This window comes from Pinus tabuliformis, chromosome 4_2, assembly GCF_031772625.1.
Source record: "Pinus tabuliformis cultivar Carrire ecotype Pingquan chromosome 4_2, CPIR1, whole genome shotgun sequence".
Classification (NCBI taxonomy): Eukaryota; Viridiplantae; Streptophyta; class Pinopsida; order Pinales; family Pinaceae; genus Pinus; species Pinus tabuliformis.
Genome location: NC_142304.1, coordinates 421576819 through 421599385, shown reverse-complemented (window position 1 = coordinate 421599385; position 22567 = coordinate 421576819). Strand labels below are relative to the sequence as shown.

Genomic DNA, 22567 nt, shown 5'->3' with positions numbered 1-22567 from the left:
TTTCTAGATTGCAACTTCACAAAAGAACTTTGGAACTGTGATCTTCAATCCTTATCAATTCAAGTTTAGTGGCCAAACTCAATTAAACATTTTTTTGAATATTGGAACAAAAAATACTTGGGAAATTTCCAAGGGAAGTGATCATTCCAATCTAGAACGCTCTTCCCAAATATATTTGCTGGAAAATATGGTTGGCAAGAAATAGAGCCATTTTTAACAATCATGAAATTATACCACAAGAAGTAACAGTCAAAACCCTATCACTTTTAGGCGAACACAGGAAATTAAAAGTTTATCCCACTACTTGTTTAAAAGGAGTGGACGAAACTTAAAATATGTGGTTTCCCTTCATACTTCAATCTTCCCTAGGTTTGTACTTAGCCCATACTATTACTACTTCTCATAGTCCTAACTGGAAAATAAGGTGTTTTCCAACAAAATACAAGAAACGGTTATCTTCTAAGGCTGAGCACATTCTCCTCTTCAATGAAAGTTCAAAACAAAATCAAGGGGTGGCAGGAGCAAGAGGTATTATCCTTCACCTCGATGAAAATATAGAATTAACCTTCTCTTATGGGCTTGAGAAGAGATAAAAAAATTAGGAAGAAGCTAATGCTTGACATTAAGGATTGATGTTAGCAAAAGAGCAAGGGATCCAAAGCCTAACTATCTTGGGAGACTCTCAAATAATCATTTAGAGTTTACTGAAGAACACTTGAAGGCTATTATAAAAAAAAATATTGGGGCTTCTATCAAGATTTGAAAAACATTGAATATATCACATTCTCGGGAAAAATAGTCACTTAGCTAATTTTTTAGCCAATGAGGGAGTTCGTTTATCCCTTAGAGAATTAAGAGGGAAAAACACTACTATAATATGTATTACCTCATGAATAATGAAACTATTCTAAAGGGGAATGGTTGGAAAATTGGAGAGTTCCAAATGATAGCCTCTCTCCCTCTATTGCATGCAAGGGAAAAACCTTTTAAGACTGAGGAAAATTGGGCAAGAAGCTTCTTGCTTCTAGTTAGGTACATAGACATAATGAGAATAAGTGATTTGGTTGATGTGCGAATGATCCAGGAGGATCCATCGATCCAATTGCACAAGTGTTCAAAGTGTCGTCATCAGTTTTTATGGGTGTCGTTCAGTGTCATCGTCGCATCAGTTCAGCTTCGATAGATCAACAGTGTTGGTTATGATCAGGTTGTGCAGGTAATGTTATGGTTTCATGGCGTTAAGTTGATGTGGTGTTGTACCTGGCTGTCGACTTATGTTCATCGACAGTTTCTCCAGGATTGGTTGAAGACATGTGTTTTGTCGTTTGACTTTGCAGGTTTGGTGTGTCGACACCAGTGTCGTCAGTGGCATAGATTCATTGTCCAAGCTATTGTTGTAAAGACAGCTGGAGTCAACGATGTGTGTGGGTTGTCATCATGTGACGATTTCACGAACGTCGCATTGTGACAAAATTGTACATATGGGTTTTTAAAATAGATCCTAATATATGTATTAATCCTATGCTACCCTAAGCCTAAGTTCTACAAACCGTAATCTTATGCTAAAACACCATTCCCTAAGTTCTAAAGCCATGTATCAAAACCATGTACACATCCTTACCTAAGACCCTAGTCCTAAGTTCTAACCATAATACATCGTAATATGTATTAAAAGACTAAACTATAAACTATAAATCTAAGTCTAAAACCCTTTCATTAGCTCTCTGGTTATGTTGTATTAATGCAATTCAAAAGCATTACAACATAAATTAAACACACAGTCCCTAAACCGCTAACCCTGACCGTGTCGGAACCGTTAGGGGTCAGGTACATGTGAATGGAGGTAGCGTTAGTCAACGAGCGGAGAGTTCACCGTGGCATCAAACAGACACCAGAAAACTGTGACATGTGAACAGAAGGGTTAGCGCCAGAAAGTTATCCATCAGGTTTGAGTTAACCGCTAGAACTATAACCACGTCGGAAGCCGTTCGATGTAACGGTGGACAGTGGTCAAACGCGGACAGTTAGAGCAACTGTTGTCTTAACTGCCGGGGGCAAACTTTATCGTGGCAGTCCATTGTTTGACCGCAAAACTGTTCACATGACCACCGGCTGTCCAATGCGCGGTTAGCAAAACCATTTGCGGTTTTGGGCTATTCTAAGTCCAAAAGTGGGTTTTTAGTGTTAATTTGTTTGAAATTAATTAAAGAACCTAATGACTAAGATCTAAGGTGGCAAAATAAAACCAATTCAACCCCGGAAGTCAGCCCATACACCTAAAATGTAGTCAGGGAGGTTTTAATGTACTTGCAGGCTTATAAAAGGCAGATTTGTCCTTTGAAAAACATTGGAGTGGTTTTGAGTTTTCATGCGCAGGTTCTGGAGGGATAGAGGCGATTTTGTTTTTAGTGTTTTGGGAGCACCCAGAGTCGGATTTGAAAACCGTAAGTGGTGTTGGAAAGCTAGTTCAGAGAGATTTTTGATGATAGAGGTCAGAATTTCCTGTGTGCAAGTTAAGTCTGTCCAAATCACTATGTAATCGACTTCTTCTTCTCATTCCTAATAAAATGGTCGCCCATATTGAAAGCAGATGCGGAGACGCAGTCCATCAGGGACGAACTCCGTAATCAATCTTGTTGTCTGGTATATCTGTGTTTTCACTGTTTATACTTCTATTTTGCATCTTTATCATGGTTTATCAGCTATCATAAAGTGTTATACTCAAGCAGTTTTCCTCGATTTCCGTGCTTTCAGTTAACATTCAACTCAATAATGGCTAATCAGTTCTACATCAGTTTTGAGTATATGGTCATTTCAGATCATATAATTTGGTAGCAGAGCAAGTTGCATTTGTAGAGTTTGCCATTGAATGTTAACCAGGTCAAAGTCGCAACGAGTAGAAGGAATCCTTGAGCAGATCGATCCAGAGATTGGAAAGCGACGAATCGTTCAGAAATCGACCATGTCAGGACCTGATGCAGGTGAAAACACTGAGACTAAGATGAGTGAAGAACAATTTCAGCAGGCATTCTTAACTATGCCGTAGATGTTGGGAGAATTGTACGAAGACAAGAAGGCAAGAGAAGCAACTTCTTCTTCAAAGGCATCGAAGAAGGACAAAGGTAAAGGAAAGAATGATAAACCTCCTTCACCTCCATCATCTCCATCATCCTCTTCTTCTTCTTCTTCCAGTACATAATCTGAAACGGAAAAGAAACCTAAGAAAATATCTCTTTTGAAACTTGATGTCAAATTTGAGTTACCTATTTATGATGGCGAAATGAATCCTGAAAAGTTAGATAACTAGATAAAGCAGTTAGAAGTGTATTGTCGCATTCAGAACATTTCTAAAGATACAACTAAAATTTAGTTAGCTACACTTAGAATGGGGGGAACAACTTTAATCTGGTGGGAAAGCAAAACTCAGTTAGATGTGAAGCAAACAGGAAAATTTATCTCTTCATGGTCTACATTTTCTAAAGCTCTTAGGAAACAATTCTATCCTTTAGGATACATGTAGCAAGCTATTATTGATTGGCAGCATCTGAGGCAAGGTAAAGGGCAGAGTGTTCAGGAGTTTACTCAAGAGTTCAGAAAGAAAGCATTGGCGCTTGGTATTTCATTGGATACACGGGAAACTTTGTTAAAATACATCGGCAGTTTACATTCATATTTGCAGCATACTTTATTGATGCTTAATCCTGATGATTTTGATGAGGCATGTGTTCAGGCCATACATATTGAATCAGGTGGCAGACCATTTAAATTTTCATCTCAGTCATCCAAAGAGCTGGAAACGAGAGATTCTAGTGACAGTAAGGGGAAGAACATTTCGAAGAGAAAGAAATCAGCGATTGTTCAGAAGGAAAGACCTACTTGTTCTCATTTCCAAAGAATCAGTCATGATGGATCAAAGTGTTGGAAACTTCATCCAGAACTTAAGCCCAAAAATTTCCTTAAGGAGAAGGATGGAAATAAGTCCATTGCAGCAGTCCAGCAGGATCTAGGTTCAGATTCAGGTGATGAAAGGAGGATAACCGCCATGGTTACGAAAGGTAAAACTTCTGATACTGGTTCAAGTTCGAAAACTAATGTATCTTATTCAAACAGAAGTCCTCCACATGAGGACAAAAAAGTTGAACTCTTCCACATGAGGACAAAAGAGTTGAACTCTTCTACATAAGGATAACTTCTAAGCATACAAAGCTTGACACAATGTTTAACAGTCGATCGCAAGCAAATTTAATATCTGAACATAGAGTTAATCAATTGGGATTGGAGACACAGAGTCATCCAAGACCATACCCATTAGGTTGGATTAATAAATCAAATCAGATACATGCCACAAAGCAGTGTTTGTTAAAATTTGCAATTACATCTAAGTACATTGATGAAGTGGAGTTAGATGTGGTCCCAGTGGACATATGTGGAGTTGTTTTAGTAAGTCCTTATCTTTATGATAGAGATGTAGTGTTTTTCAAAAGAGAAAATAAATATCACCTAAAGAAAGAAGGGGTTGAATTTATTGTTAGGGCACATAAAGTCAAATCAAACTTGGATTTAATTGTTTCAAATCCAGGAGGATCCATCGATCCAATTGCACAAGTGTTCAAAGTGTCGTCATCAATGTTCATGGGTGTCGTTCAGTGTCATCATCACTTTAGTTAAGCTTCGACAGATCGACAGTGTTGGTTATGATTAGGTTGTTCAAGTAATGTTATGGTTTCATGGCGTTCAGTTGATGTGGTGTTGTACCTGGCTATCGACTTATGTTCATCGATAGTTCTGCCAGGATTGGTCGATGACATGTGTTTTGTCATTCGACTATGCAGGTTTGGTGTGTCGACATCAGTGTCATCAGTGGCATAGATTCGTCGTCCGAGCTGTCGTTGTAAAGACAGCTGGAGTCAACAATGTGTGTGGGTTGTCATCATGTGACAATTTCGCGAACGTCGCGTTGTGACAAAATTGTACATATGGGTTTTTAAAATAAATCCTAATCTATGTATTAATCCTATGCTACCCTAAGCCTAAGTTCTACAAACCCTAATCTTATGCTAAAACACCATTCCCTAAGTTCTAAAGCCATGTATCAAAACCATGTACACATCCTTACCTAAGACCCTAGTCCTCAGTTCTAACCATAATACATTGTAATATGTATTAAAAAACTAGACTGTAAACCTAAAACCTAAGTCTAAAACCCTTTCATTTTCTCTCAAGTTATGTTGTATTAATGCAATTCAAAAACATTACAACATAAATTAAACACATAGTCCCTAAACCGCTAACCCTGACCACGTCGGAACCATTAGGGGTCAGGTACATGTGAATGGAGGCAGCGTTAGTCAACAAGTGGAGAGTTCACCGCGGCATCAAACAAACACCGGAAAACTGTGACATGTGAAAAGAAGGGTTAGCGCCGGAAAGTTAGCCATAGGGTTTGAGTTAACCGCCAGAACTATAATCGCGTTGGAAGTCGTTCGATGTAACCGTGGACAGTGGTCACATGTGGAAAGTTAGAGAAACCGTCGCCATAACCGCCGGGGGAAAACGTTACCGTGGCAGTCCATGGTTTGACCGCAGAACTGTTCACATGACCATCGGCTATCCAGCGTGCGGTTCGCAAAACCGTTTGCGGTTCTGGGCTATTCTAAGTCCGAAAGTGGGTTTTTAGTGTTAATTTGTTTGAAATTAATTAAAGAACCTAATGACTAAGACCTAAGGTGGCAAAATAAAACCAATTCAACCCCATAAGTCAGCCCATACACCTCAAATGCAATCAGGGAGGTTTTAATGTACCTGCAGGCTTATAAAAGGTAGATTTGTCCTTTGAAAAACATTGGAGTGGTTTTGAGTTTTCATGTGCAGGTTTTAGAGGGATAGAGGCGATTTTGTTTTTAGTGTTTCGGGACCATCCATAGTCGATCTGGAAACTGTAAGCGGTGTTGGAAAGCTAGTTCAGAGAGATTTCTGTTGATAGAGGTCATAATTGCCCGTGTGCAAGTTAAGTCTATCCAAATCACTGTGTAATTGACTTCTTCTTCTCATTCCTAATAAAAATGGTCACCCATCTTGAAAGCAGACCCAGAGACGTAGTCCATCAGGGACGAACTCCTTAATCAATCTTGCTGTCTGGTATATCTGTGTTTTCGCTGTTTATACTTCTATTTTGCATCTTAATCATGGTTTATCAGTTGTCGTAAAGTGTTCTGTTCAAGTAGCTTTCCTCGATTTTCCGTCCTTTCAGTTAACATTCAACTCAATAATGGCTAATCAATTCTACATAAGTTTTTAGTATATGGTCATTTCAGATCAACAAAGGATGTATGCTCCCATGACATTAATTCAACAGATAGCGGAGGAAATGGTGGCTAAGGTGAATGGGGTCAGGGGGTTGCTCATGGTTAGACATGCTCAACATTATTTGCAGCAGAAGGTAATCATTACCTAAATTGGAAACTCATATTGTTTGTGATGGATCCTATTTTTTTATACCATTGAATTGGCATGACAGAAGAAGGGTCTTACAAGAGCTAGTGGTTGTATATAAGGAACATTTTTTTTTACAGAAACAGTTATGGGATTTCATTAGATACTTGGCATAAAGCCACAACTCAGGCTACATATAATTGAGCTAATTTCTGAGCACCTCTCCAACAAGAGGATCAAGGTGCATACACTTATGAATCGTCTCTTCTTACATTTTACAATGAGCTCTATTTCTGTTATTTTCCCGAACTTGTGAATGCATACAAATTGCTTCAATAAAATGCAATAGAACATGGAAGATTAAGGAATTGTGTCCCACGATATTTCTTTGTCTCTAAGAACAGTCCCAACAGGTAGCTGGACTGCCTTATTTGCTTCAATGTCTGCCTCTTTGTTATTTATTCTCAGCACATGGAAAAATTCCAATTTCAGGGACTTTGCCATATCTTTGACTCTTGTGATTGTCCTTGCAAGACGCAAAACTTTTGGAGTAGTGTTTTTCGCCATTGTTTTGATGATGACCTGCGAGTTGCCAAAAACATTAACCTCCTTAAGTCCCAACTCTTTAAGCAGCTTGATCCCTTGGAGAAGGGCCAGTGCTTCAGCTTGCATGCTAGAGGAGTGACCCAGTCCCCAAGCATATCTGTGAGTAGGAGTTTCTTCTGTATTTATTATGAGCCCTCCCGTGCCAGCGATTCCTAGATTTCCCTTGGCTGCCCCGTCAAAGAAGAGAGAGGGAATTGTTTGCTTGGAAATCCAGGTCTGAAAGTCTTCTTCATTTTTTCTGATTTGCCATTCTTTGGGAGAAGCGGGGATGGTGGTCGATTTTTGGAATTGGAGACTGAGTGCAGCACCCAACTCAATGTCTTGTTGGCATAGGTTTGAATCATCCATTTTGTCTCTCAGGCATTCATTTAGCTGACATTTTACTGTGGTTGCAACAAGTCTGAAATCCTGCTCTTTGTTTCTGAATATCCTTCTATTCCTCTCTAACCAAATCTGCCAACTAATGAATTTGGGGAGAGCAGTCCAAGCTGCTATGATTAGCTTGTTTTTTGGGATTGGACCTAGGTATCTGGCCAGCCATCCGGCAAATAGACCCAGAATAGTGCAAGGGAGAGTGAAGCTAGATTTCCAAACTCCAAGGAGCTCTTGCTAGATATGGACTGCAAATCTACACTCCAGCATGAGATGAAGGGCGGATTCAGGCTTGTCTTTACATAACATGCATCTTGAAGGGCCTAAAAAACCCTCTTCTGCAACTTGTCATCCGTTAGAATTTTTTTATGGCAGAGTAACCAACAGAAATGATCAATTTTTGGGATGGAGGGGAATTTCCATATCCCAATCCAAGGAGCAGGGTCTGGCTGAACGTATGGCCTTTCCAAGCTTTTAATGTACCCCTGTGCCACCGAGTAGCCTTCACGTTGCAGATCCCAACCCCAGTCATCTTTCCTCCGACCGTGAATTGGAGCCAGTTCGTGCAAGAGGTAATAGAGCTCTGTGCAATCACTTTGGAGAGCAGGAGGGACCGGGAGTTGCTTCCAGCCTGTCTAGCTATTACCGCTCCAACACGATATATCCCACAGTGAGGTAATATGGGCATCCATCATCCACATCTGCAGCGCGTGCAAGGGGTTTGATTCAGCCAACGGGGGTCTGTTCATGATGCGATCTTCCTAAAGGTTAATGTTTTGGCCGTTCTCAGGGATCTAGAAGGCCTGCGCATTCACTAAAGGAGCTGCTTTGTTGCTAAGAATGTAGAAGAGAGAATTGAGGTGGGATTTGGGGTTATCCAAGAATCTAAGATGCCTTCCTCTAAAGTATTTTTTCCATGATGCTAAATGTGCCCAGCCTGGATTGAGAGCTATAATTCTCCTAATCAGTTTCGCTCCCATGGCTAAATTTTGAGCACATAGGTTTTTAAAATTCAGTCCTCCCTCCTGAAGTGGCTTGGAAACGATTTCCCAATTGACAAGTGGGATTTTATTTTCATTTTGTTTGCCTCCCTTCCAGAAGAATTTTTTAATAAAATCCTCCATCTTCTTGAGAATTCCCATAGGTGCTAAGAGAACAAAAAATTGGAATAATGGAAGACTGCTGAGAACTGTTTTGATGAGGACTGCTTTGTCTGCAATATTGAGCCAGGAGGATCCCCAGGCTTGCATTTTTGTTTTGAATTTCTCTAGCTGTGGGTTCCAATCTTTTGTCAAGGCCCTCTTGAGGAAAATAGGAAGGCCAAGATATTTTAAAGAGGTCCAATTTGAAGAGGCTGCAAAGCCTAGACATCTAGCAATGGAGTTTGAGGAAGATGGAGAAATATTCCAGCAGTAAATATGACATTTCCCATTATTTAATTTGATGCCCGCGACTTCACAGAAGTCATCCAACACTTCTTTAAATTTGGTAGCTGAAAGCGAAGTTGCAGCCCCTAGCAACAAGGTGTCATCAGCGAAGAGGGCGTTGTTGATGTTTTTTACCCCTCTTGCTATGCTAAGCCCAGCTATCTCTTGGTCTTGCTGTTTCTTGTCTAGATAAAAGCTGAGAACAGAGGTCTGCAACACAAAGAGGAGGGGTGAGAGGGGGCACCCCTACCTCAGCCCTCTAGAGGCTTTGAAGAAATCTGCAACCCTACCATTAACCAGGGGAGCAATCCAGGGCTCCAAAATACATGCCCGACTCCAATTTATAAATATTAGAACAAAACCCATCTTGTGTAGAACATCTATAAAAAAACTATGTCTAACTCGATCAAATGCATTTGCTAGGTTGAGCTTGATGACCATACCTTTTTCTTTTCGATGCACGCTGGAGTGGATAGCCTCTTGGACCAAAATGAAGTTGTCCACTATCTGTCTGCCATGGATGAATCCTCCTTGGTTCTCCGGGATGATTTTGGGGAGAATGTTCCTCAATCTGTTCACTATAACTTTGGTTATCACTTTGTATCCAATGTTGCATAAGGAGATCGGGCGGAATCTGTTGAAGGAGTTTGCTCCTTTTTCCTTGGGAACAAGAGTGAGGAATGCTGAATTTGTGCAACCTCCAATTTTCTGGCAATCTTGGGATTTTAGGATCATTTTAAGGAACTCCTTCTCCACAATCTGCCAACAGGTCTAGAGAAATTTGGCTGTGAAACTGTCCAGTCCCGGGACTTTATCGGGGTCCATATCAAAGAGGGCATTCCTGACTTTATTTTTGTTGATTTTAGCTTCTAACAGTTGATTCATTCTAGCAGTGATAAGGTGAGGAACTGCATCTAGGAGTTTAGAACTATGACTAACCTCCATTCCCTCACTATACAGATTCTTAAAATGATCGGAAGCTGCCTTTTTTATGCTGTTAAAATCCTTTAGGATGTAGTTCTCTTCTTTAATTTCAGAGATGGTGTTAGAGCATTTCCTGGCTTGAGCTTTCTTATGAAAGAAGGAGGAATTTATATCCCCAGCTTTGAGCCATAAGCTCTTGGATTTAAGCCTCCAGAATTCTTCCTCGGCCAAGCAAGCCTTGTGTAATTTCTGCTGAAGCTGCGTCTCCTTGTCTAGATCTTCTTTTGTGATTTCAGTTTCTTCTAGGTGAAGATGGTGCAGTTCTAAGGAGCTTTGGATTTTTTTCCTTTCAGTTGCAGGATTGGGCAAGGTCTTGGCCCAACTTTTCAGCATTGCTTTTACTCTTCTGAGTTTTTCTTCCCAAACAAAAAAGGGGGAACCCTTGACTGGGTCCTTCCAACAATCCCTAATCTTTTGCATGAAATCTGCCTCTTTGATCCATAGGGGACTGAATCTGAAAGGGATAGGGCCCAGGTCCTTGGGAGCCAGCAGCTCAAGTCTGATGGGCTTGTGATCCAAAACACTGCTGTGGAGGATGTGCATTCTAGCCTCTAGACCGAGAAGAAGAAAGGAGATTTGAACAAGAAATCTATCTAGTCTTGCAGCTATATGACCCAGACCAACTCTCTTATTTGACCAAGTGTACTTACCAGTAGAAGGCTTGATGTCTAGCAGGTCTCAGTCCTGCATGAGATCCTCTGCTCATTCCCTTGTCGGATCCCTTAAAATGCTGCCTCCTCTTTTTTCTGACGAGAGAAGGGTGAAATTGAGGTCTCTAGCAATGATGATATTTTCCAGATTCTTTAGGTCTACCACCATTTTTATGGAGTCCCAGCAAATCTTTTTCTCCCCTGCATTATTAGGAACATACACATTGAATAGACAAATGATCTCCTTGGTAACTAGATGCTGCATCTTTAAGAAAATCCAGTGGGTGTTCAAAGTCTCAAAGATTATTGAGAACTTGTTGGCATTCCAGAGTGATCCAAGCATTCCTGAGGCTCCATGAGCAGAGATAGCTTGCGCACCGCTTTTATTCCAAAATTCCGACCTAGGTGTCCATCTTCCCTATGTCCAAGGAATCACAGACAAGATTGCTCGGATCCTTAAGAGGTATGATATTCCCTCAACCTTTAGGCCCCTCATCACCATTTGTAAATCCCTCCGATCGATGAAAGATCCCGTTGACCCTGAGGATATGAAGCGTGTCTACTTGATCCCTTGTTCTTGTGGCCCCCCCTATATCGGGGAAACAGGGCGCTCCATCCATCAGAGGATCAGTGAACATCCAGCTGACCTAAGACATGGGAGAACCAAGTCTTCAGCGTTAGCAGAGCATGCAGAAAAGACCGAGCATCAGGTTTGTATAGAGGAGGCTAAGGTTATTGCCAAAGTTGCTCAGTTCCATCATCGTAAATTCAGGGAAGCTATTGAGATTGAAAGAAGGCCTAACAATCTCAATAGAGATGACGGCTGGAAGATCAGTAGCTGTTGGATCCCCGCCCTTTCTTCCTAGTCTTTCTTTTCCTCCGCTTTCGTTGTTCCCCCTGGAGCCTTGTCTTTTCCTTCCTCCTAGGGTTTATCCTTCTTGCTCTGTGGTTTTCTAATGGTCTTTTTCCTGTCCTTCTCCTTCTTTTTATTTTGTGTCGCTCTTTCTATTTATTTTTTTCCTAATAGATATTAATAAATAAAATCTTAACTAATATTCTTTAATCTTAACTAATTTTCTTTATTATATAACCCCCCACCTTTTTTTTTTAATATTTAAGTTTATTCCTTCAAGTATACTTACATATATATATTTGTATTATTATCATTATTTATTTATTTATTATTATTATTTTTTTTAACTGAATATTATTTTATTCAGATATATTTATTTATTTATTATTTTTATCTATTTATTTATTTTATTTTATTTTTATTTATTATTATTTTTATTATTATTTTTTTCAATTAACTTTAACCTTTACCAACTACGTTCTTAATTAAATTTATTTATTTTATTTTATTTATTTAATTTAATTTGATTTTTAATTTTTAATTATTTATTTATTTAATTTTAACTTATTATTATTTTCTCGTTCTAATATATATTTATTCTAACTAACTATTATCTTAAAATTACTTTATATATATTTATATTAAAAGAAAGGTCTTCCATATAACTAAATCCCATTTAAATTACAAATAACTTATATTTCTAATTATTAAATGATACCTTTTTAACTAACTATTAACATAAACACCAATTAAAATTATTTTATATATTTATATATTATTTTATATATATTTGAAAGGTACGGTCACCGAATATAACTAACTTCCTTTAAATTATAAAAATGATTTTATGACTCTGGTCCCTAAGTCAAAATTAGCCATTGGAGGCTCTGCTCAGACTATTTAACATGCAAAGCTGGATCTGTTTCTTTAGCTTGTCCCGACGATGAACCACACTGGTTGGTTCGAAACGCGGCGACAATGATTTTCTGAATGTGATTTACGCCGAAATTTCTTCTTATAATTTTTTACTTACTTGGAGGAAAGCTATATCCTCCATTTTGGTCTCTTTTATGAGGAGGATATTTGGGGCTTCCAATTTTGTTAAGCTTTTCATTGCTTCTTCCTTGGCTCTAGTGCCCATACCCCTTCAATTCTAGGAGACTATCTTCATCATTTATTTTTGTTATGGTGAGCTCCCTTGGACCCCTGAGGTTGATTCCTCGTCGTCTTCGGGGTTTTTGCTAGTAGCTTCTCTAGAGTTGGCTAGCTGCCTTGAAGCTTGTCTTTGTAGGTTTCTTGCTCTCTTTTTTCCCTGGCAGACTTACGTCCTCTTGTGGATCTTTTGGGAGAGGATTGAGAGTCTCCTATTTCTCCTTCTTCTTCTAATTCCTTAGATTCTTGGACTTCCTCCTCCTCTTCTGAGAGCTTCCCTTTGGATCTCTCTGCGGCACTTCCATCTTTGATCGAGACGGAGGGGGAAGCTTTGGCAGGAGAAATTTCCTTTGGGATCTCAACCTCTTGGGAGGTCACGTTTTCAGATCTTAGGAGTTCGAATTTGTTCCCTTGTCCTTCCATGGTTGGTTGCTGAGTAGGAGTCGTCTGAGGGGATTTAACATTTGCATTTGCAGTATTCTTGAGAGAGGTCTTGGTGCGCTTGACCTGGTTCTGGCCTTCTTCTTTCCCTTTTTCTTCCGCCCCATTGGACGGACAGCCTCTGGGAAAATTGTCGTAGACGTGGCATTTCTGGCAATGGAAGGGTAGCTGCTCATAGTCGAGTTTTTGTAGATGAATCCAGGGACCTACGATGATTTTGATGGCTTCTGGAAGCCCCACCTCTAGATCTACCTCCATGCAGATTCTGGCGTAGTCGTACTGGTCTTTGTTGTTAGCCCGATCTATAAATTTGCCTAGAGCGTTGCTTATGTGCTTCAGTGAATCCCAATTCCAACAGTGCACTGAAAGGTTGGGGAGTCTCACCCACACTGGAACCGCTGTGGGAACATCCACTACCTGATCGAAGTCTAGCGTCCATTTATTCAAATACAATCCCTGAGGGCCCATGAAGTAAGGTCCATTTCGGAAGATCAGATCCTTGTCCTCTTTTGCAGTGAACTCAAATAGAAAGTAGCCTCTCCCGAGAAAGTATGAGGTTACTCTGTTTTTTATCAAGGGTGCCCAGTTCTTGGCAACCCAGTTCTCTGTGGATTTAGGGGAAGGCCATAGCCTTGTGAACTGGCCGACGAGGGCTCGATCTGCTAGAGACAGAGCGACTTGGATCGGCCCTTTCGGGGGAGGGAAATCTCGGGGATGTCATCCAGTTTCTTCACAAACTTTGCAGCTTTGACTTTCTTCTTCTTAGGCAAGGAAGCAAGCAGAGAGCTGAATGCTTTAGAGGCAGAAGGCGGAGGAGGGGAGATGGGTGGCCCCTGAGGAGTACCCAGCACCTCCATGGAGGCGGGCAATCTTGGGTAAGGCCCAGCTAGGGCGATCAGCGGCAGGCGGCCGCGACCTACAGCGCAGACCTAAAGTCCTCAGCAGAATCGCACGCCCTGTTGCAGAGCCGGTTATTTGTTAGTGACTAAAAAATATATATAGGGAACATTTTAAACAATGGTTTTTTCCATTTTATTTCCCTAAAAGGTAGACAAAAGGTTTGGGGTAGCTCTAATAATATTGGGTGCAAAGAGGACCAACCAATCTCAGAAACCAAGGTGCAACAAATTAAATCCAAATTGACTTCCCTTGCACCACCCTTGTACTCCATGAAGTTTGCTTGTTGCTATTGGCCATGGTGGATAGGATATAGGTGGGATAGGAGAATCACAAATTTGAAGGGGGATGGTATCAATTGTGTTTATTGTTGGGACAATTGGGGACTCTGCCCTATGCTGGTGTTGCATTGGCCCCTGGAAAGGGAAATCCCTGTTTCCTTATCTCTAAATGAAATCCTCTTCAATCCTTTATAATTAGTTACAGAGATAGATTTGAACACTAGGAGGAATAATAAGCAATTATATGGGTTTTCAGTTGAGAATGGCTAAATCCGTAAGTGAATAAATCAGACACATATCGGATAAAATCAATCCATTGCAAGATGAAATTATCACACTGCAACTAAAACATAACCAAGCTGTGTCAATAGTCACAATATTATTGGACAATTTAATAGAACAACAGAGTGTCAGTGACATAAATGGGTATGAGGTAAATAGCTTGTGCCAAAAATTGAAGACCTTCGGTCAACAATGGATTGAGGATCAATTGAACCATCCTTCTCCTATGGTGAGAAACCTACAATAGCTCAAATACCACCAGATCTCAATTCATTGAGCATCCTCAACAAGAAGAAACCAAGAGAGAAGTTGGTTCCTTAGCTTATAAGTATAATATTTTGTAAATATTGTTTAATTTTGCATGTTTTTTGACACATGTATATAGATATAGTATAAAAGTTGGCAAAAAACTCAAATTTTTAAGATAATGGGACCTTTAAGAAGACAATGCAAGGGGGAATTTATTTGGACTAGGCCCTAAATTTTGAATGATGTTTATGATGTAAGAGTTGCATTACAATCACATATTTGAAGCAATATAAATTCCATTCTCGTTCTTGTTTAATTTTTTTATTAATACAAGTGAATTATCACTTCATAAAAACTTATCATTTGATTGTCTTGAGTATCACATCATTGTTTTGTTTTTTATTAGATCTTAATTTTAAGTAAACCCATCATAAGTGAAGTCTTTGTCAATATTTATTAATATAAGAGGTTAAGTAATTGTTACTCAGTTTGGAATTTCATATCTTTTTTATTTGTAAAATGAAAATTGGAGGATGATTATTTGTTTTGCATATTTATCAGTTTACGTATTTTGAAATTTTTTTAATATTAAATATTTTGCATTGGTATATATGAATTTTATCATCCTATTTTTTTTTCTCTAGTTTTGATCATATAATTTTTTATAAAAAAAAACCCCAAAGTTGGAATTTAACATCAATCATAACCCACAATCATAACAAAAGAATTGAATGGATAAATGAAGATAACAAGAATGATTGTTGGAGGAATTGAAATTGGTTAATTTTTGCAAATTTTTTAGCTAAACTATAAAAACTATTTGTGATGTAAAACTTAGAATTTTTAAACTCAACGCAGCTATTTAGGTTTGATTGTTACTTCATCGAATGGTTTTTTACCTAGTTTAATACAAGGGATTTTGATAGTTTTTTTTGGGTAAGAGTCCTAGTATAAACCCATTTAGAAAGTTTCCCCTATTTAGTATGTGGAAAAGACAATACATAGAATAATATTGCTATTCAATACCATTCTAGGCTCGCCAGTAAAGTCAAATCGGTCTATTTGATCCATTTGAAACATGAAGGTATCTAATTAAATATGCTAATAGTGGATTGTTGTGGGAGGGAGGAGAATAATTACATGTAACATGGGATTCACCCTTGCATTGATTTTTCTAAGGCATTCATGGAATCCATCATGATTGTGGAGTATTAATTGTGTCAAAACCTTGGTGTGCAATCTTCTATCTGGTCATTTTAAGGGGCGAAAACCATTGAAAATGCTAACTTTTCGCCCCTATTTTCTCATCCATTCCTTGGGCTCTCCTCTAAATTGATTCTCCTCAAGGCTTTCCTAGCACCCATTACAATTTTTGGTTGGTAATGATAACTTTTCCCAACACTTGGCATGCAAACTCTAACTAGTGCCCAACAAACCCAAATGCCAATATATGTTGCTATGCCATTCCACAGTTTCCCGCACATGACAACATTAACACAAACTTCATTTGGGTAGCATTAAAATCATCAATGCACATAACTTTATATTAAGGCCACTAAGATTTAAAAATGTAGATAAACTAGGATGACATAATATTAGTTAAGTAAATTCATGGGAATTTGCGAACTCCTCCTCCTACTCTAGTGCTTGAGCTAGTACATGTGAAAATGAAAACCAAAAGTAGTCATAATTTTGTGTTAGAGATGTATAACTTGTAGTGACCCAAGGGAGCAAAGTAAAGTTGAATTGGAATAAGTTGTTTACCAGAGTACACCATTCAATTTCACTTACTCCATCAATGAATACCAACAAATGATGTCGCCTCCACCAAACTATGTGTAATTACTAATACACTAAAGGTTATTATGTAGACTTGGTAATAGGTATCAATTACTACTATTAAATTCCATGACAGGGAACCTAAACAATTAAATAGCAAATCAATAACTTGAAAGTTCTTATACACATAACAATTGACATGTTAATTTCATATGCATTTATCAAATACTTTTTTGAATGAAAAAAGCATTCTCAAGTAAATTCCAATCCCACCCATCGCTCTAATTTATAAACATATTTATGGCATAGCTTATAGATCAAATTTTCTTAAGGCGATATGAAAATGAGTAATCATTAAAAGAGAGTTTTTAATTACTTTTTTATTGAAACGTAAATAAAAGAAAGTAATGCCATTTCTTTTAAACTCTAAGGTTCTCATTATTAGTCTCTACCTTGTCGGGGACTATAACATTTTCCTTGTGGTCAAGTTGCGTTGACTATGCATTATTTGGCTATGTTTTTGCAATTTTAACCAAAGTTTCCAGAAAATTCTAAATATTTCTATTTTTGCATAAATTCAAAAATAATTTTTAAATTTTCAGTTAATGTCATTTCTAATTTTCCATTAGTTGAGGAATCTCTGATGGGACATAATTCCCCTGGTGGAGGAAATTTTATTTTCGATTTTTTTCTAGTGCTTGACAATTAATTTTAAAATTAAAATAAAGTAATCTTATGAGTGGCCATTGCATTGGTGAATGCTCTCACACTCACACTGTTATGTTAGCGCTCTGCCTAATGATGCAAGAATTGATGCGGTCTCATGACACTGTTATGTCAGTGCTCTGCTCAATGATGCGAGAATTGATGCGGTTGTAGGTTGTTTTCATAGGACCTAGGGGTGGGGTGGGGGGTTGTTGAAAAATGGTCGAATTAATATTATAATTTTTCCTTGTGTGGAGGACGTAGTACATGCAAGAGAACTAGGGCCCTTTGCATAGTGAGTGTTGTGACACTAATCAACGATGCAGTAATTGGTACGGCTTCATTGTGCAAAAATTTTACTCTATGGAGGACAAAGTATGTGCGGGAGAACTGGGGGTCCTTTGCATAGACGGGGGTGCTCTGACACTGACGAGGGTGCAGAGGGAGCTAGTATTGTTTTTGTAACTTATTGTAATTGTTGGAATATAAAAGCTACTCTTATTATGCAATATTAAATAAATTGTGTTTTCAATCTGTGTGACATGTGATTGCAAGACGCTGTTATGGTAATGCTTTGCTCAATGATGCAATAATTGATGTGTTTGCAGGTTTTTTGCATAGGCCAGGGGGGGAAGGGGGGGGTGGGGGCGCGGGGTGGGGGGCGCTGAACAAATCTCCAATTAATATTTTTATATTTCCTTGTGTAGAGGATGGAGTATGTGCACGAGAAATAAACTATGTTTTCAATCCGTGTGAAGAAGAAGTGTTGTGTAGTGGGGAGGGGGGACGCTGAACAAATCTCCAATTAATATTATTATATTTCCTTGTGTAGAGGATGGAGTATGTGCACGAGAAATAAACTATGTTTTCAATCCGTGTGAAGAAGAAGTGTTGTGCAATAAAATGAAGTGAGTCAATTCAATATTTCCATTGAAAGGGGCTGGTAGATGTATTGCAATATCACCAGTAAATACCACCCCCAGGTATGAAAAGTCATAAGTGTAAGTTGAGTTCTTGGTTCCCCGAATGCGCGGAAAGATTTGTGCAAGGTTTATTAAAATAATAAATATTCAAATCTCTTTTTTAATTATTATTTAGGAGCAAATTTCGCAAATAAGGACGTAGTTGTGCGGAGTTGGATGTTCAGATGAAGCATGTGCAGAGAACAAATGCATGTGCACAAAGCTTTCACTATTCTGAAAGCTTTGTGCAAAGTTTATTAAAATAAGAAATATAAAATAACTTTTTAAATTCTCATTTAGAAATGTATTTCACAAAATATGCTCATTAGTTAATATCTATTTTGAATGTCAATGATTGATCTAAGGGCATTATTGAGTGCGGAAGTAATTGTGTGAAGGTGGTTGTGTGTGTGCAAAGGTTATGCAGAGAACAAATGCATGTGAGGAATTTGTGCGGAATGAGGGAAGTGTGGAGGGATGCTTTTGATTATAATGCATTTTCAACTCTTTTGGAGTTAGTGCATGTGCAATTTGATATTAGTAGATTGTACGCAAGAGCAATTATTATTTTATTATTAATAATTTTTGGGGAGTGCGGAGGTTCATACAATGAAATTTTGAGAGATTTTTGTGAACAATAGACTGTGCTGTTCGAAGAAAGTGTGTGCGAAGAACACATGCATGTGCATAGAGCTTTCAATGTGCCAAAATCTTTGTGCAAAGTTTATTAAAGTAATAAATACATAATTCCCTTCTTTAATTCCTATATAGGAACGTTTTTCGCAATGAATGCTTCCTGCCCATGATATCTGGGACCCACATCAATTAATATAACCTTTAAATGTTAATGATTGGTCGAAGGGCGTTGTTGAGTTCGGAAGTAGTTGTGAGTGTGTGGTAGTTATGCGGAGAACAAATGCATATGAAAAATGAGGGATGTGTAGAATTTGAGTGGAATGAGGGAAGTGCAGAGGGATCTTTTAATTGTAATGTGTTTTCTACTCTTTTGGAGTTAGTGCACGTGCAATTTGATATTAGTAGATTGTGTGCAAGAGCAATGCTTATTTTATTATTAATAGATTTTGCAGAGTGCGGAGGTTTGCACAATGAAATATTTAGAGTACATATGCATTTGTGTTATTTTGAAAGTATACGTTAGTATTAACATTTTAATGCTTTTAAAAATCATGTTTGTATATTTGATATCTTGAGAGTTTCACTTGCACTCTGTTATGAGACCAATGGTTATTTTATTATTAATATATTGTGTGAAGTACAAAGGTTCAGACAATGAAAGCTTGAGATATTTTTCCACACAATGGATTTTCTTTGCAGTCTCACACATTTTTCATTTGTGTTATGTTGAAAGTATACATAAATCATTTTTCTAGATTTGATGTTCTAATACTTCAGTGGTTTTATAAATAAGTGGGCAGGTGTGTAGTTGATAATTGAATGCTGAGAGGACTAGTATTTACCCACAGGGTTGTGTTCTATTATTCAGAGGACAAACATCAGGATGATAAATATGTTGGAATTTCTAAGTCTAACTGTTATAAATCCTTCCTGTACTTTCTAATTTATTTCTTCCTACTTGTTATGTTAATTAACAAATTATTAACCATGTAGATATTGAAAATAAATACAAGTACAGTCTCAACACATACAGATCATCAACTGAAGGAAAAACAAGCACACAAGTGACATCGTTATTTTTGGACTAATGTCCCCGGAAAAACCCAATGCGGGAAAACCGCTGCAGCTATCTGAGGGTTTTATTATTAAGCAATTTCAGAGTACAATCTGGGTGCCAGAAATGGCTCACCCAACAGAGAATTCCCACGACAGTAGTACCTCTCAGTTAGAGACATATATTAGCCTGATCTAGATTTAAACAAGAATGCAACAAATTACAGAGATATCCATAAACACAGAGATGCAGTGGAAATAACACTTCATTTCATTAATGTAAAATACTGAAATATGCTTACAAACAAAAATGGAAATAAACTTATCTCTTAGAAGAGATGTGGAAGCTACATGCCTCTGAACTATGTTACAATGAGGCTCGAAGGCCTATTTATTGTTGAGAAACAATGGAAAACCCTAAACATCCAAAACCTAACCCTAGAAGATGAAACGCCAAACTGCGGGCCCCGTTTGGGTAAATTGGAACATCAACTTCTCGGGGTTGTAACTTTGGCATAAGATCTCCGTTTGACGTGCATAATATCTTGTTAGACAGATCTATCCAAGAACTACAACTTTGGATAGAGCAACATGGGTCCATGGACCCATGTTGCTCCCAGTTTTCCCAAAAACCTCGTTTAGGGCCTCAAAACGACTCCAGAAGTTCAGGACCCAAAAAACTGCTAAATAGTAAATTGTGCTATAATCAAGGAAACTGAAAAGCTGAAAGAAACAATGGTGGGGGTCCAAGTGGACTTGGCGGGTGGCCACCAATATCCACTTGGATCATTCCTCCCCCATTAGGAAGTAATGGTCCCCATTGCGTTGAGTTCCTCCATGAGATGAGGAAACTTCAGCTGAACTTGGTCCCTGGTGAGCCACTTTCCTTGGTGAAGGAGTTGGCTTGCTTTGACAAATCGATACAGTTGGATATTTTGCTGGCAAGTGTGCTTGATCTGTGTGTCCATGATACGACCAGTTGTAGCTTGTTCCATGCAATCTGGATTTAACTCTGTGGGTGTGAGTTGTTCTGCAATGTTGGATGTGTCTAGTAATGGTGGAAAGTATGGACGAAGGTAGTCCACATTGAACATTGGGTGCAGGCCAAGGAATGGGGGAATGCTGAGCTCAAATGCATTGTCTCCCACGGCCTTGGTAATGGTGTAAGGACCATATCAGAGTGGTCTGAGTTTCCGATAGGCTCCGGTAAGGTGTTCCTTTTGCAAATGCAACCAGACTTTGTCGCTCACCTGAAACTTGTGTGGCACCCAATGTTGATCATGTCGCTGCTTGTAGTTGGCATTTGATTTCTCCAGAATGTCATGGATCGGCTGGCGAATATGTTGGATGTGCTTAATGAAGCTGTTTGCCTTATCTGTTTCGGACTAGACATGACCTAAATCTACATAAATAGCTGCAAATGGCATGGCCACATCAATGGGACATAGTTTCTGGAATCCCAAGCCCACCTAAAAAGGGCTGTGGCCAGTCGAGTTGTGGAGAGCCTGTTTGTAGCTATGCTGAACATAGGGGAGGCTCTCGTCCCATGTGCATGGATTCTTTGAGTTGTACATGCGCAGAATGTGTATGGTCATCCTGTTGAAAACCTCTGTCTGGCCATTAGTTTGAGGATGGAAGGCTGTGGACTTAGTGAGTTTGGTGTCCAGCATCGACCAGAGACTGGACCAAAATGTATAGAGGAACCTGCTGTCCTGATCTGAGATGATAGACTGTGGAATCCCATAGTGTACCCACACTCATTCAAAGAAGAGTTTAGTAGTGGCTTCTACTATGATATTCTTCTTGCAGGCCGCCATAATGGCCATCTTCGAGAACCTGTCGATGACCACAAAAACATAGTTGTTTCCATGCTTAGTGGAAGGAAGGCATGACATGTAATCCATGGAGATGGATTCCCAAGGTCGACTAAGGGTAGGAAACAGGGTATAGAGGCCTTGCTTCTTGATGGTCGGTTTGGCAATGGCATAGGTAGTGCATGATCTGATGTACTTCCCGACATCATATCAAAGATTCAACCAATAGAAAAACTTTTGTAGTACTACCACCATTTTATCGACCCCGAAATGCCCAGCAGCTCGACTGTAGTGTGCTTCCTAAATCATCTTGGCACGCTCACTTGAAGGAACACAAAGGTGACCCAGGTGGCATAACAGGGCATCCTGGAGGTGAAAATCTGGAACATGCTGACCCTCCAAGGGTGTTTGGTATGTGTGGCCAAATTCTGGGTCACTTTTGTAGAGATGTGGCCAATCATAAATCTCGTGTCCACAAGAGTTGTGCATGGTGGTTAACGCCATGATCGATGGTTGACTGAGGCAATCTGCAACATTATTGGTGCTGCCCTTCTTATACTTGATATTGAAATGAAACTTTTGCAGGTATGTGGACCACTTCTGATGGCGATCATTTTGCAATTTCCCCTGGGTCTGTATGAGCTACAGGGGTCGGTGGTTTGTGTGGATGATCATTTCCTTCCCCAAAATGTAATGCTTCCATTGTCGGTAGGCCTGCACAATGGAATACATCTCTTTGTCATAATTGGGATACTTATGGACTTTGTCTGAAATTGTCTCACTGTGATATGCCACTGGATGCCTGTGTTGAGTAAGGACTGCCCCAATGGCATAGTCAGAGGCATCAGAATTGACCTCAAATGGTTGCTGCAAGTCTGGTAATGCGAGCACTGGTTCGAGCAGAGGCGATCTTTCAACTCTGTGAATGCCTTTTGTTGAGATTCAGACCAAAAGAATTTTGCTTTCGCTCCTCCCTTGGTGACTTGACTCAA

The 22567-nt window shown here is 39.0% G+C and overlaps 2 protein-coding genes across 2 annotated transcripts; both read right to left on the bottom strand.

Annotated features, from left to right (window-relative positions):
- Positions 1-6792: 6792 nt before the first annotated feature.
- Positions 6793-7386, bottom strand: LOC149169743 (uncharacterized). Its single transcript, XM_089425318.1, has one exon. The coding sequence runs from the start codon at positions 7384-7386 to the stop codon at positions 6793-6795; it is 594 nt and encodes a 197-aa protein (XP_089281444.1).
- A 2222-nt stretch (positions 7387-9608) lies between these two features.
- Positions 9609-10364, bottom strand: LOC149169742 (uncharacterized). The gene has a single exon (XM_089425316.1). It carries the CDS (start codon positions 10362-10364, stop codon positions 9609-9611), a length of 756 nt encoding a protein of 251 aa, XP_089281442.1.
- Between the last annotated feature and the right edge of the window lie 12203 nt (positions 10365-22567).

Bases quoted from the DNA above. Each gene is read 5' to 3' on its own strand.
- LOC149169743 (XM_089425318.1), bottom strand. From the start codon at position 7,386: ATGGATGATTCAAACCTATGCCAACAAGACATTGAGTTGGGTGCTGCA.
- LOC149169742 (XM_089425316.1), bottom strand. From the start codon at position 10,364: ATGCACATCCTCCACAGCAGTGTTTTGGATCACAAGCCCATCAGACTT.